General features: G+C 43.0%; 1 protein-coding gene across 6 annotated transcripts in view; it reads left to right on the forward strand.

The window, feature by feature from the left end:
* Positions 1–15,093, forward strand: part of rsh (radish) — a 90,456-nt gene that overhangs the window by 36,971 nt on the left and 38,392 nt on the right. For 3 of the 6 annotated variants that reach the window (NM_001298247.1, NM_001298251.1, NM_001298249.1), the window contains exons 1-5: positions 5,170–5,570; positions 6,130–6,235; positions 6,807–7,331; positions 7,658–8,583; positions 8,655–8,758. In NM_001298247.1, coding sequence (NP_001285176.1) covers positions 5,500–5,570; positions 6,130–6,235; positions 6,807–7,331; positions 7,658–8,583; positions 8,655–8,758 — 1,732 coding nt within the window. In that variant the 5' untranslated portion in view covers positions 5,170–5,499. Of the gene's footprint in view, positions 1–5,169; positions 5,571–6,129; positions 6,236–6,806; positions 7,332–7,657; positions 8,584–8,654; positions 8,759–9,149; positions 9,624–15,093 lie in introns of those variants that run through there. The other 3 variants (NM_001298248.1, NM_001298250.1, NM_132622.4) reach the window with 2 other exon arrangements.

The raw sequence follows: 15,093 nt of genomic DNA on the forward strand, positions 1-15,093 counted from the left end.
GAACTCATTAACTTTCCTTCGTTGCAAATAATTTGTTTAATTTCGCTAGTCAGTGTTTACAAATGATTTTCTCTCCTGCATAATTAGGAAGCATAAGCAATGTGTATTTACAGTAGAAAAAGTGCCCATTTAAACTGAGAAGATTTGATACAAGAGAAAATCAGCAAAATAATTTACTATACATGCTCTTACCAACAAACATTTATTTTGAAAATACGCATATAAACAAAAAAAGGAATAGAAAAAATAAAAATAAGTTGTTTTAAGTTGTTGGTTAAACATAATTGATGATTTTTGTTGAAAATTACGAACAAAATTATCGAAAACTATAGTTCGATATAGTGTTGTTAAAATATTGAGAGAAAAACTGCTGCCAGCCAGGATGACCTGGCTTGAATAAATAAAAATGCCAACGCCACAGTTGGTTGGCCCGTAAGTCATCCCGAGATGATTCCATCAAATATGCATGGCCCATCATCATCATCATTGGATCCCAAGCAGGGCCGAGCTGTCCATTTGAATTATGCATGCATAGACAGCAGTAGCGGGCGGGAAAAAGGAGGCTGTGCCGAGGGGGAGGGGGGAAGGGAAAATCCATGGAGGGAAAGGTAGGGGGTGCACTCGGGATAAAAGGGGTTGTCAGCGCCAGGAAAGCGCAGCATGGCGCCTGCTAAGGAAATTAGATTTCCCACCAGCAGTGCGCCCCTGCGTTGTGCCTGTGTGTGGGCCAGTATCTGTGTTAGCCAGTTGGACAAAACGGCTTAAGTGTTTTTGCCAGCGCCTTTTCACCCGATTTGCATAATGGTCGCCGCGGCCGCCTGAAAAGTATGCTACAACTTTTTATCAACTTTGTCAGCGGAAATTATGCTCAGCACGAGTCAGTGCGTGTATGCGACTAACGCACACACACACGCACGCATCCTTGTACAGGTCAGTTACGGTTCAATATCGCAAATGATATATGTGCGAGTGGCCCCTATTAAACTCACTTTAATTATTTATTTATTCAAATGGCTGGCCTGGCTTCTAAGCCGAAAAGCCTTTTACAAAGGAAGGAAAACCCGGTGGAAAAGGGGCAAAAACAGTGAGAGGAAGCGCAGAGAGGGGGGCCAGAGGGGGGGAGAAAGCGGAAAAGGGCAATGGCAAAGGCAAAGGCGGTGAAAAAGCATTTTTCCAACTTTCTCCCAGCGCTTCCTGCAAGAAATTGAAAGTGGCACGCGCAAATTACTTAATCCTACTTTTCAAGTACTTACTGCATACATATATACATTTGCACAGTGAACTCTTGATAGTGAGCAACAATCAAAGCCATTAAAATTCTCAATCAAATGTGTTTCCCACAAAAAAAATGTTGTTTTTCCTAAGTGTTTATAGGAAATAGTTTGAAGTGTAACAATTTTAAAATTTCTGCTTTCGTAATTCGTAAGATTTTTTGAATAATTTTAGCAGTTATTACAGACAACCTCAACCTAAGTTTTAAATGTTAAACCACGAGCTAAATAAATAAAAATTCGTAAATGAATTTCATTTATTTTTAATATCAACATTTCTTAGGTAGGACAACAAACAAATTGTTACCTTTGCAGAGTGTTTACTGCACACACACACACTTATGTACACAGGCTAGGACCGTAAATGCCTACACGTACTTTCAGGTCCTTTGATCTAATTTACCAAGCATTTTCAGGTATTCCAACTTTGAATGCCAAAAACGAAACCCAAGATGACAACAACAAAAACGCCGAAAAAAAAAATGCCAAGTATAAAAAGCTAAATCTTAAACGAAGGCGAAAACGAAAATGAAAATGAAAATGTTAAATGAAAATGCCCCCAAGAGCCGTCAAGCTAGAGCTTCCCCACTTTTCACTTTTCACGTGTCTCCAGTGAGTCCTGGCAGTTAATCAATGAATAGCCGCACCGTACTGTCCTCATCCTTGGAGCAGCACCCCCCTCCCCTTCACCAACCATGAGTTTTAGGATGCCGGACAGGACCAACAGGAATCCCTCGCAATTACATCAAAAGGAAAACTGCTGGCAAAGAACCCAAGTAATATTTCAAGGGGGCTGGACGACAGACGCTCTAAAATTAACTAAATAGCAGACGCCAGCAGTCCAAGGAACCACCCGAAAATCCATACCATCCTAGCCCATTCCAGGACACGAAAAGTCACTTAGAAGACTGAGAATCAAAAGAAAAACGGCCAATGTCCGCCAGGTGTCCAAAGTACTCGCCCTTTTTTTTTCTATTTTTTATTTTTATTTTCATTCCTACGAATTGCATTTTATTGCCACGACAACAGTTCACAAAAAAAAAATTCATAGAAATGAGAGTAAGAAGGGAAGGAAAACTGAATAGAACCGCAGACCATGGCAAACGTAAAATGTTCACCATTTAACTAAATTGTTTCATTTAGCGTTGGAACAAAGTGGAAATGGGGGAAAAAGTGGGTGAAATTCTTGCGGGTGGGTAGATAAATGAGTTCCCAAATATAATACAGATTAATGGAGTCAAGGGATTTGGCTCATCAAATCCCGCAGTAGTTGCGCCGTTTTTCTTTTTTCTCGCGGAAGAAACAAATAGCAGTCAGTACATAACACATAAGTCCACATAAATTGTGCAAATTTATTTCACATTAATAACTATTGTCATTAAATTAAACAAAAGCTCGTGTACAGCTTTGCACATATTTACGTTTAAAATCTCTTTTATGTTCAAACAAACACCAACAATTTCTAAAATGTGTGCACAAATATATTTCTTACCGCCAAATGATGAGCATAAACTCTCAACATTTTTCTTTGTGGATTAAATGTGGAACCTTGGCATAACTTTTAATTAGCCCGCAGTGTTGAGTAACTTTTTAAGGAGTTTTTCACCTGCGAAAGTTTATTAAGTTTGCAGAAAATTGCATTCGGTTTAGAGTACTGTGGGTGAGTGTGTGTGTGTGTGTGTGTTTGTCTGCAGCAAAAGTACAAAAGTGGCTGGCTGTTGAGTTGTTGAGACGTGTTCTGTTATTTTTTTCGCCCCAGTTGTTGAGCAACTGGGCTGATTGGAAACGTAACGGAGGTGAAACAAATGCAGCCTCTCAGCCTCCCAATTTCCCACTCTTCGCACGCTTTACCATCACCACCCGAGAGATCCGCAATTCGCACGCCGGAATCCCCATTTCCAGCTCCAGCTCAAGCTTCATCTCCATCTGCGTCCGTGTCCAGGTACAACTGCTCCGGCTTAGCCGCAAGCCGGACCGAAGGACACACACAGGGAAAAGTGGGAAAATTGAGTTGAAAATTGTTCGTGGCACACACTTCACAGGCAACGCAAATTGACAGCTGTCAATCAACCGGTCGCCCACTTGAGCCCCACTCCACTTCGTCCTGCCAGGTGCCATTTCTCCATCCTGCGTCCTCCAACCGTGTCTGCAGATCCCATGGATGATGAGGCTTCATCCATTGGACTCCCGGTGGACAGCGATTGCCAGCTGCTGTTGTGCACTTGAAATTGATTAAGTCCCGGACCAAAGTTTTCCCAAGTTTCAAAAATGCAAAAGCCAAAAATTCAGACAGCAAAGTGCACTACTAAAACGGCAAGGAAACTTACTACTAATATTAAGCATAAAATTGATAAAATCACAACTAAATGCCTTTAAAGTCCGCAAGCAGCTAAAAAAATTTAATATGATTTTTAAATTTATGAAAAAAACCATCCCGCCAAGCAACATTACATATTCAAAGAGATCACAACTCCAACTTGTATAGGGCAAAAGAATTTCAGTTTAGGGCCGCTCAATTACAAACAGTCGGTGCTTCGAAATACCGGCAAAAAAGGAAACATCATCGTATCACTTAAATTGCAGAGCTTCAATCGAAATGTGTGTCCTCATTGGCCTCAAAACTGCTTTCCCCTCAGCATTTCACAATTTCTACCGACACACACACAGAGGGATCTGTGCGAAAAATGCTGGGGGAAACTAAGGTACTTCGAACTACGTCGTTGGCCAAGTGTTTCAATGACTGGCGGGAGAAGTTGAGCTCCGACTCGAACTCGGACTTTTATGAACCCGCCACACATTCGACAACTTCCGGTGCGTTGTCTATGTCCTTGCACACATACATAGTACATAGAAACAGAAACAGAAGGATGATGGTAGGTCCTGCCGGCTGGCAGTTATTAAGTTTATGGCCATAAACTTGCGGCCAAATAACTTGATACTCCATTTTGATTGCGACTGCGAAACCAGCTTCGAGCATTAGTTCATCTGGAATTCTGGTCCGACTGTTTCCATTTGGCATCTGGCTAAAGTGCAGCAGTTTCTGCTGCCCAGAAACCACATCATTTCGTGAGCAAACATAAACGAAAGTCAAGTACAGTAAGCACAAAATTGAGCAAAACACCTGCATTTTTGATGGCCAAACTAAACTTGCCTTTAAAGTTTGTTATTACACAATTTACTTAAGAATCCCATAAGTTTCATATTTCTTGCCTCAATGCCAATCTTCTCAAGCCGTACTAACATTAAATTTAATAATTGGTGCATTACTAACATATAAATAGGACTTTCCATCTATATTCTAAGTAATAAGAACCAAATTGAATTGTGGCAACCTTCTGGGAAATTGAACATTGTGTCTTGAGCTTACTTGTATTTCTGCGAAAATAAGTACGAATACATAGTATTTGGTCCGTTGCCTCTCGATTTCTTTGGGCAACGGTGCGTATGAAGGATTTAACCAATTATACGCAATACTGCAGCGCAACTTTTACAATAAATAAATGCGAATGAATACAAAAAGGGGAAGGTAGAAGGCAACTTTGAATTGACAAGGGAAATTGAAATATTTAAGTACTCTATTGATAAGAAACAATAACTAAAGCATCTGGCATGGCCTCACTTTATATATACTTTCATTATGTTTTATTAATATAAAGAATAATTATTTATATTATAATTATATTTATTAATTTAATATTTTTCATAGGTATAAACAATAAATATCAATATATATTTTACAAAACGTTACTATAGTAAAGGACCCCATACTGTTACCTGTAGTTTGACCCAATTAGTAAATCCCAATCCCTTATGTAAATTGAGATTTGCCAGCCATCCGAAAATTGCCCCCATCCAATGCGTTTTAAACCACCAAATACTATTTTCTTCGATTTTTTCCAGTGTATCTCTGTGTCTCTGTGTGTGTAGCAAACCCATCAGTACCACCCCCTCCAAAAATTAAAAAAAAAAACCCAAAAAGCCCCACTGAAAAAAAAACCCACGAATATAAAAAAAAACACACCCAAAAATCACCGCACTTTCGGCTAGCCGAAAACCACGAAAGAAATTCGCAATCATTCGCAAGAACTCGAACATTAAATACAGGCAAGGAGGAGGATAAGGCCGGAAATAGCCGAGTAAAGGAGGGCCGCAGGAGCGGCAGGAGCCGAAGGATACCGCTCACGTTCGAGGATCGGCGGGCGCTGCCACAGAAACCAGAACATGCGCCATGTCAAAACTGCGGCATTACCGGTCCATGGATCAGCCGTGCAGCAGCACCTGCGTGGTCATACGCAAAAAGTTAGCAATCCAGAGGAAATTCTTTAACTCTAAAACACCACAAACGCCACCTGACCTCAAAAATCAGCGGAAGCGCTTTCACTTTTCCACCAACTAAATAACGAAAAACCAAAAAAAAAAAAAAAAACAAAAAGCTTTCCTCTTCTCTACGCTTTTATCTATATGCACGTCAAACTAAAACTGAAACTGAAACCAAAGCCAGGACTCTCACCTTGGAGCTTTCACATCCTTAACCACATTCACCGCATGCCAAACTAACACACTAACAGCTTTTCGAACTTTTCCAAGCTTTCCAATCAACTTCGAGCCTTTGGCTTTCGTATCCTTTCATATCCTAAGGACGAAGCTCTTTTTCTCGAGAAAAGCTTTGCAGCCAAGCAGCCGATCCAAAAATAACATCTGCCATTCAGACATTCTTCACCGCATGACACTGTCCCATCTTCAATTTTCCCTCTTTTCCTCGCTTCTCCTTTTTTTTACTGCATGCACTTTGCTTGTCATTAAGTTAACTTATAGTAGGTTTTTACAATTCACTAATCGCCGTCTTGTGTATTTTCAGGACTATGACAGCCATTTGCTTTGTGTGCAACCTGCCCATCATGTCGCACCAAGTGGGTTTGGTGTGGCAGGGCGGCAACGGCTGGGACGATCTTGTGCGGGAGCAGGTGGGTCGCACTAATTCGCAATTATATTATGTTACATATATATATATATCTTAAATATTTCCCAAAGTGAATAAACAATTCATGCGAAAGAACCATTTTTGATGGTTCTGAGGAAGTGCTTGTGGCCTGAAAAAGAGCTTGAGCTAACTAAATCAGAGCTGCTTTCAATTGACAAACACTTTAGCTTATTTACAAAAAAAAAAAAACAATATAAGATAAAATTTATTCAAATCTTACAGAAAATTATGAAACTGAACATTTATTAAACACATTTTCGTTAATCGACAAATAATTTGTAATCGAAAATGTAAAATATATCTCAGCATTTAGTTTTAATTTGAAACATTTTCTTTTTGAAATTTAAAATAAATTCACTGCAGCCTCAAATTCAATAAATTTAATTTAATGTTTTAAATCTACATTTGTATTTAACAAAAGTTTTCAACTTAAAAGTGGCCATCTATAGAGAACTTCCCAACTACCACTTTCAGTGTAACCGAACCTTATGGCTATAGATCGTTGAATAATTCTTGAAGATCGTTTTGAGAATAATACGATGTTCCGCTTTCAGCTGGAGGAGTCCACCATACGGCAGCGGTTGGGCGGACGACGGGACTCAGCGGCCCAGATCACCACACCGCCGAGCACCTCGCCGCCGCCAGGATTGCAGCGCCGGCGGCGCAGCTCGCTGGCCCAGCTGACGGACATCCTGCGGGAGTGGAGCGGCGGCACCAAACAGCAGCAGCAGCACCACTCGCAGCAGCAGCAACAACAGCTGCAGCAGGCATCCCGCTCCAAGGCGCAGCTGAATCGACGCGAAACGCTGGCGGATCTGGCCCGCAGTCTGCCGTGGCGCACCTCAACCACCACCGATGCGAGCACGGGTGCCGGTGGATCGGGTGGTGGTGGCTGCACCACTTACATGGCGCCACGCAAGCGACGCGAATCATCCGCGGACTCGGGCATCCGGAGCATGAGGTCGCGACGAGACTCGAATACCGCCGAGTTCGTCAGGCACTGGAATCGGCGCGAAAGCGGGGCAGTTGAGGAGCAGCCCAGCGTCTCCGTGCCCGTCGTCGTCGAGTGCTCTAAAAGCGTAAGTATTTAGCGCATATATACTCTATAGAGATACAAAATCGGCTGCCTTAGGCAATAAGATATAAGATTGCTGGCAAATTCACTTAAATATGTTTTTATTATAAATAAATAACCGATTAAGTTAGTCGAAGCAACATTTCCAAGCAAGTGCATTTGCCAGTTGAGTTCTAAGTAATTACCAGCACCTTTTGGCTCCACCTTGACCACAACCTTGACCCCTAACCCGTGGCGCTGTTCTCTCTCTCTCTCTCTCTTTCCCACCATTCCACACCAAACCACCGCACATCCTGGCAACTACCAACCACCGAACCACCAAACCATCAGGCATCCCGGCGCGGATCCGGTGAGAGCTACCTGTCCAGCAGTCGACGCGATAGCAATGTGGCCGGTCGGGTGACCACGCCACCGCCACCCGGCAAATACCAGATGACCAAGAAGCGCGACTCACTGGCCGCGCCGGAATTCCCAAACTTTCGGCAGGAGCAGCGCCCGTCCACCAGTTCCGCCGGCTCCTGTTCGGACCACTCCATGCCCCTGATCTCGACGCATTCGAGCACTCACCACCTGGCCCATCAGCAGGTGGACTCCGCGTGCCAAGCCCTGCCGCCGCCAACGATCATCACTAGCTCCGTGACGCCACCGGCAACGAGTCCGACGGCGCCGAAGGGTCGCCGCGATTCGCAGACGCAGTGCGGCCGTGTCAATCGGCGGGATTCCAAGGCAGGCGTCAGTCCGGAGCGGGCGCCACGCCTACAGCGGCTGCAACGCCAGGCGACCGCCTTCGACGAGGGCTGCCTGCCGGGCGGCAGTAGGCGTGGCTCCCAGCCCGCACTCAGTCCCGATCCGCCGGACGATTGCGAGAGGCGCACCTCTCGACGGGATTCCCTGTCACCGGATAGCGCGTCGCGTGGCGGTCGTCGAGATTCGCGAACGCATCTATCGCCGGATCGATCCCACGAGCGGGATGGTAGTCCAAGGCGGCATACACTCCGCAGGCAGAGCAGTTCGGCAGCCAGATCGCCGAGATCGCCGGACTCGAATAGCTGCTGCTCCTCCCGGGATCCAAGTCCCTGTTCTAGGCCACAAACGCAGACCACCGTCGAGCAGAACCAGCGGCCGGCCATTCGGAGGCAGTCCACCACCGAGGAGATACTGATCGCCAGGGGATTCCGCCGGCAGTCGACCACCGAGGAGATGATACGCTGCAGGAACTTCCGGCGACAGAGCTCGCAGAGCGACGACGTCTGTCGGTGAGTGCTGATATTTAACACTTGTTACAATAAGTATATGATTATATTCAATTATACACCTGTACTTCCAGTTATCGTGGCAGACGCGATTCGTCGGCGCAGATAATTGACGGCACCATCGGCACCATGACCGTGGAAACAACCAGTACATTTTTCGACTCCAGCACCCAGACAGGTGAGCACTTTGATTTTTGAAATTTTCCCACCCAATTGGTACTGCCAACCGGACTGCGAGCTTTTCGGGCAGCTTAAGATATCCTTTGAAAGCTTGAAAAGTGGAAAGCTTTTAGGCATTTTCCCATGTTTACTGAGCGAAAAGCTGGTGTCAGCTGTTTGGCGCCAGGACAGCTGTTCGTTGGCAAGGACCTGTCCACTCGGCATGGCATTCGCGTCCTTTTCACTCGACACATGCCATTCAGTTGGTGTTGAAGTAACAGACGTGCCACAAGCACCGCAGCAGCCAGTCGCAAGAAAATCGCAGCCGGCAAAAATCAGCCAGAAATACATAAACAAAAAAAAAAGAAAACCAAACAATAAATATTAAAAATATAAAAAAATACGTACAGATCAAAGACGAATTGTACAGAAACAAGAATTCAGTAGCGCGGCAAAAAGTATGCTACGATTTTTAGCGAACTATCGTTCAACTCGCCATTGCGCATAAGTGGCTGAGTGTGTGTGTGTGTGTGTGTGCGTGTCGGCTGACTGCGTGTGTGTTGCTTTGTGTATATTTTTCATATCCTGCCTTGTAATTTTTTTTTTTTTGCTGTGCGTAATTGTGTGTGCGGTGCGTGAACACTTTTCATTGCCAAAGTCGTCGTCTTCGTCGTCGTCGACTGTTGCATCTGCAACATCGCAGGATCCTCCAAATAAACAACAACACAACAGCAGCGACGTGGCCGAGTACGTCGATGTCGTCGGTGGCGGCAGCGGCGCCGGCAGCGGCTGCAGCGGTACCGCCACCGCACCACCGCTGCGCAGTGGCCGTCGGCAGCCGTCGAGCAGCAGCGCCAGCAGCAGCAGCAATCGCAGCCGCAGCGGTCTGTATATTGAATACGTTAAGAAATGCATATCTTCGCCAAATGGCTGGTTGCCAAAGAAGTGGCAATACCACAGCCATGGGCATATACATGCATACATACATCTGTGGCATTTGGGGGAAAGTTCATTTCTGGCCCAACTCTTACTTGTTACACGCGAATTGGGGGTTAGCAGGCATCCAGTGTCAAGTTCACGCACACAAATAAACAAAATTATCATTAGGAAACATTATTAATAACACTTTTAAGATCAAAATATACGCGTGGTAGTTATTTTCATTACATTCAGTGTTCAGTGGCTGTAAAATATAGATTTTGTCTTAGGCTGCAATAAAAGATAGACCTGCTAGATTTTCCAAACATTTTCCGAGAGTCATTCGATTGAATGGCAAGAAGCTTGCCTTTTTGGCAGCCATACAATGCAGCACGACCACGCCTCCGCTCGTCCGTGCCGCCTCTAAATGCCTTTTAATGAATGAAAATGCACTGTCTGTGTGCGTGCGTATGTGTGTGTGAGTGTATCTGTGTGACATTCAGGAAATGAATGAGCACTGACTTCACCCTTTCTCTCTCTCTCAATCTCTCTTTCTCACTGTTATGAATGAAATGCGAATCGAGTTTGATACTGATGCAGCAACAACACTGGCCATTTCCTATCATATCGCCCCCCCCCCCCCCCCGCCACCCGCCACGCGACCACGCCCCTTGGCGCATTTTCCAGCTGCCAGTGCAACAAGTTCTTCTTCGCGACGGCCAGGGCCAAACTTTGGTCGCATTGAAATGCAAAATTTATTGATTAAACTTGTTGCCAGCAGACGGGCGACATTCAAAGACCATCGGATTGGTAGCCCTCGAGGTCGGAGGTCAAAGGATATTCGAATATTTACTCGTACTTTGTATGAAAATGTGAGCAGCTTACGATATTTTATAACAATATTCAAGATTTTTTGAGATTTTAAAAGAACTGAAATCAAATCAAAATATATTTTGCTGTTACTTTTTGTTGTTATTTCCACAAATGTAATGTAGGTCAAGATATCATCATTCCACTTGTCTAAAGTCAAAAAGAGAATGCACATTAATACTTTCGTATTTATAACAACACAATTATTTTGCTTTTAACTCGATTATGAGGCATTAGATCGACGGCCCGTCTGTTCGTCAATCGAGCGCACTTGGAGTCCTGGAAAGGATTTACGGCAAGTGGATGCTGCTGCTTGTCCTGCCCTCCTTTGTTGGCACACTAATTAATATTGAGTGTTAGCTCGGCAGGAGAAAAATGCTCAAGCACTTGATTTAATTTAAGCAATTAGTGCTCGGTTTGCTATTGCCAATCAGGCAGTAATTTCATTTGTTTCTGCCCTTTAAATACTTAGACGGCACTAATCGGAATGCTCTTAAAATTATAAACTTATATTGCATTGTCTGCTCCATTGAATTTAATTTCAAACTACTCACTCGAGTTGAGTTGAAGCCCCAAAGGATTATTAGCGATTATCCAAACTATACTCCAATTAGTATCTCAACTGCCCATTGATTGCGTTAATTTTTATAATTGCCTTTTTTCGATATAGACGACAACAAAAGCAAATGTTAGAGGTCGACACTCGGTGTCAGGGTTCAGTTGTTTGTGCCACGAAATTAATGTTAATTTATGGGCTAAAAAGGGGACAATTATATTACCAAATGCGGATCGATGAACAACAGAAGAGCTGATTCAGTAATCACAATTGTATTTAATCACAAAAAAAAAAATTGCAATTGTGCCTGCTAATTATTTTCTATAAATATGTTTTACTTGTTTAAATATAGCTGGGAAAAGAGTGCGACCTTATGCACTGTTTATATTGAGCCATATTACATTGTTAGCAAAATGTTTCCCTTCTATGTCGATCAGTTTTAATAGCAATGAAACGCACTGTCAAGGTCAGCCGGCTGCTATTTCAATTCAATTATATTTCTATGAACGCATCAATAATAGCACAAATTGAAAATTGTTTTGCACCTAATTGATTGAACGACCGCACAAGATTGATTAAAGATTCGCGAAAAAGGTCGAAAAAAAAAACAAGATGTACATAACATACATATACATATGTATATGTATACATATGTACTTATGTTCGCCAAAAGTGTTGCCTACAAATAAACAAACAATGAAACAAACAGGGGGCGGCTATTTGCGATCCCTTGATTGATGGGCGGCTGATTGATGGGCTGACCTAATGGCCAAACTGCTGCTCTCTCATAAAACAGTTCGTAATCGAAGGAATTAGCAGCTGACGCCACTTGGCCAAATCGATTCTGAAACTGAAAACTCGAAAGTTTTCAAATCGGCCATCCCATCGGTCATAAAATGCAAATTGTTATGGGGAACAGGGCCAAATAAAAAAAAAAAAATATATAAAATACTTTGGGACCAGGACCTGGCGTCGATGATGGACTCGCCACCTGAATGTAGTCCCCAAAAAGTGGGCGTAGCCACCAATAGCGACATCGGTACCACAAATGTATAATGCCATTAACAGCTGTCACTTTCGGGCTGTTGAAATATTTGACAGCCAAACACGATTGTCTCATAAAAAAGTGGCAAAAAACAAGAAAAAAAAAAAAGAAGTAAGACAAAAAAAAATAAGGAAAATAACAAGGAACCTATAAACCGACAAAGACAGCGGGGCGGAGGCCATTGAAATGATAATAATAATAATAATAATAATATTGAGACAGCATTTTAGTTTCGTGGTAATGGCTCGCGTTTATTTGCCAAACAAGATGGTTGTCAATTGTTGTTGCTTTGTCGTCTGTTCCTTGTTATTTCTTCCTCGCTTTCTTCGTCACTTTCTCCTTGTCTCTCTGTGCCTGTGCCAGTGTCTGTGCCTCTGTGCCTGTGTGTGTGTGTGTGTGTGTGTGAGGAGTATCCAAATTGCGTAGCCGACTGCTTGCTCTGGAGCCTTTCGTCAATCATACGCACCGTTGTACGCATTACAACCCCCTGGACACCACAAGCCATAAGTCAGCCTAATGCCGCAGGAAATCAATATAGCCATCGCCTTATAAAAGCTTCATGGTCCGCGCTTAGCTCTGGGAAAACTCAGGGAAAGCTCTGGCGCAGCTATTAAGGGCTAGGGTTACGGTTTGGGGGGGAAAAACTGTCAAGAACTGTCCACGAACTCGCTCAATCAGCAGCCGGCTGTCAGGATAAGTTATTAATCCACCGAAGTGGGTCACAAAACTGGCAATAAATACTATATTTTCATACTTCCCCCAGCTATATTGACAAATACCAACAATTATTGCCTTGTTGTTAATATAATGAAGACAATTTTTGGTGCACTTGTGTAGCTCGCCTCGATAAATTATATACTTACTGTAATTTGTTTAATAAGGAAATAAATCCGTTGAATATACATATTTACTTCTATAAAGCATTTCAACAACTTAAAACTTTTCGAAAATCTAACATGTAGTCGAAGTTTAGCCACCTTAAGTTAATATATTCGAAAGTAAAGCAACCATTACTATTAATGGATCCTGTTGATAATTAAAAATACACCTACTAATAACCCTTGCACCTACAAAATCGGTCATTTCCTTATCATTTTTCTTGCGGCTATTTTCATAAAATCAAATTAACACACAAAACCCGCAGCACGCATAGCGAAAAAAAAAAGTCGGGCGAAAGCCTCAATGCTGCGTCGCACTAATTGAACTGAGGTGTTGTGGGTGAAAGGTGGGCTAAAGCTGGGTGAAAGTTGGGCGAAAGGTGGTTGGCGTTCAAGGCGATGGTTTAGCTGTTGGCCAGACAGAATGTTTGACTTTGGCTCAATTAACACCGCACACAGAATGGTCGACTCATAGATTCATTAAAATACAGCAAACAAGGCTGGTCAAGATGGGGGTGTTAACTCCGCCACCACCACAACTAAGGCCACACCCACCCACACACACACACGCACGCATCCACATACATGTATATGGATAGGACACACAAAGGACGATGTGTCCCGTGTCTGTGTGTATTTTAGTAATTTGGATTAAACATGCAGTCCGGCGGGAAAGAAGACAACGGCGAGGACAATAGAAAATCACCTGACCCATTAACCAGCAATGCTTACAATGTCCTTCTCTCCCTTTCGCACACTGTAGCGCCCTCTCTTTCTCACCAATATAGCACCGTCTCTCTCTCTCTCTCTCTCTCTCTGGCCAGAGCTGAAGTTTGAAGTTATTGCTTTCATTTCCCTTTAGTCGCTCCCAGACGCTAAGAATTTAATTAATTCCCGGCTTGGCATGATAAGCCAGCCAGCCAGTACACATCGTTTAAATACGGCGGGTATTTAAGGTCGATTACTAATTCCATTTCATTATACTTACTTACTATCCCTGATATCTCTGCAATCAAGCAGTTATCAACCAATTATTTTGGGAATGCCGAAACGTAGGACGATCTAAAGATCTTTAAATACTTTATGAGTTTTTACAAAGTTCTCAGTATCGTTATAACGATTTCCTAATATTTCATGAATCAATTAAAATGCTTTCCTTTTTTTTCATTATAAATCGAATATGCCTCTGTAATAGCAATTTTATTGAAATCAAGATAAACAAAAACCAAACTAGCTGCCATGGTAAAAAAAAAAAACTTTTCAGTTTGTTGTGACTGAAAGAATCCCATTGATTACCTTTCCAATCAAACGAAATGAACAACTTTTCTTTGTAACTTTCACTGTCATTTTGGACCAGTCCAATTTCCCGAAACTAAGTCGTCGCCCCTGAAAAAAGAAAACTAAGGCATCGAATCAAGCCAACCGCAAAAAGTCAAATCGATGAGGTCTCTCGTCCAGCAGACTGTCAGCAAATCTCGTTTGGATACGTATCTGCTGCAGCTTGTTGTCGCTTTTCTTGCTAATTGGGCCTGGGGATGAGTTGGCATTGGATGAAAATAATTGCAAAACAGTTTACTCAATAAAATTCCAAGTGATTTAACCAGAGCCAGAATGTCGGATGCGGATCCTCATCTTTTGGGCTGACATTGATTGAGCGAGGAGGATTTAGGATGGCGGACTGGCAGGCAGGGATTGCTGGGCAGCTAATGGCCAGGACCTCAGGACGAGGTGAGTCCTGCTGCTGACAGCCGCACGCAGGTCTCATGAATATTACTTGCAAAAAAAATAAAAAAGAATAAAAAACGAAAAATTCCGAAAAGATGATACAAAGCGGTGCCGGGGAGCAGACAAATTCCTTGGAAAGAATAACTTTCGATAAAGTTTTCCCTCGCTGCCATGCAAAAAAAAAAAATAATAAGATTTTCACACGCACACACATCCATCTCACATCCCACATCCCATCACTTTACTTTACTTTACTTTTGTGGCCGGCTTTATATCGAAGCGAACGAAACTAGCAAGCTCACAACCATTTCAAAACTGAATTAACTTTTGTTGCACTTTGGGTTACTTAAACCCTCCACCGA

The sequence above is a fragment of the Drosophila melanogaster genome, chromosome X (assembly GCF_000001215.4).
Source record: "Drosophila melanogaster chromosome X".
NCBI classification, from domain to species: domain Eukaryota; kingdom Metazoa; phylum Arthropoda; class Insecta; order Diptera; family Drosophilidae; genus Drosophila; species Drosophila melanogaster.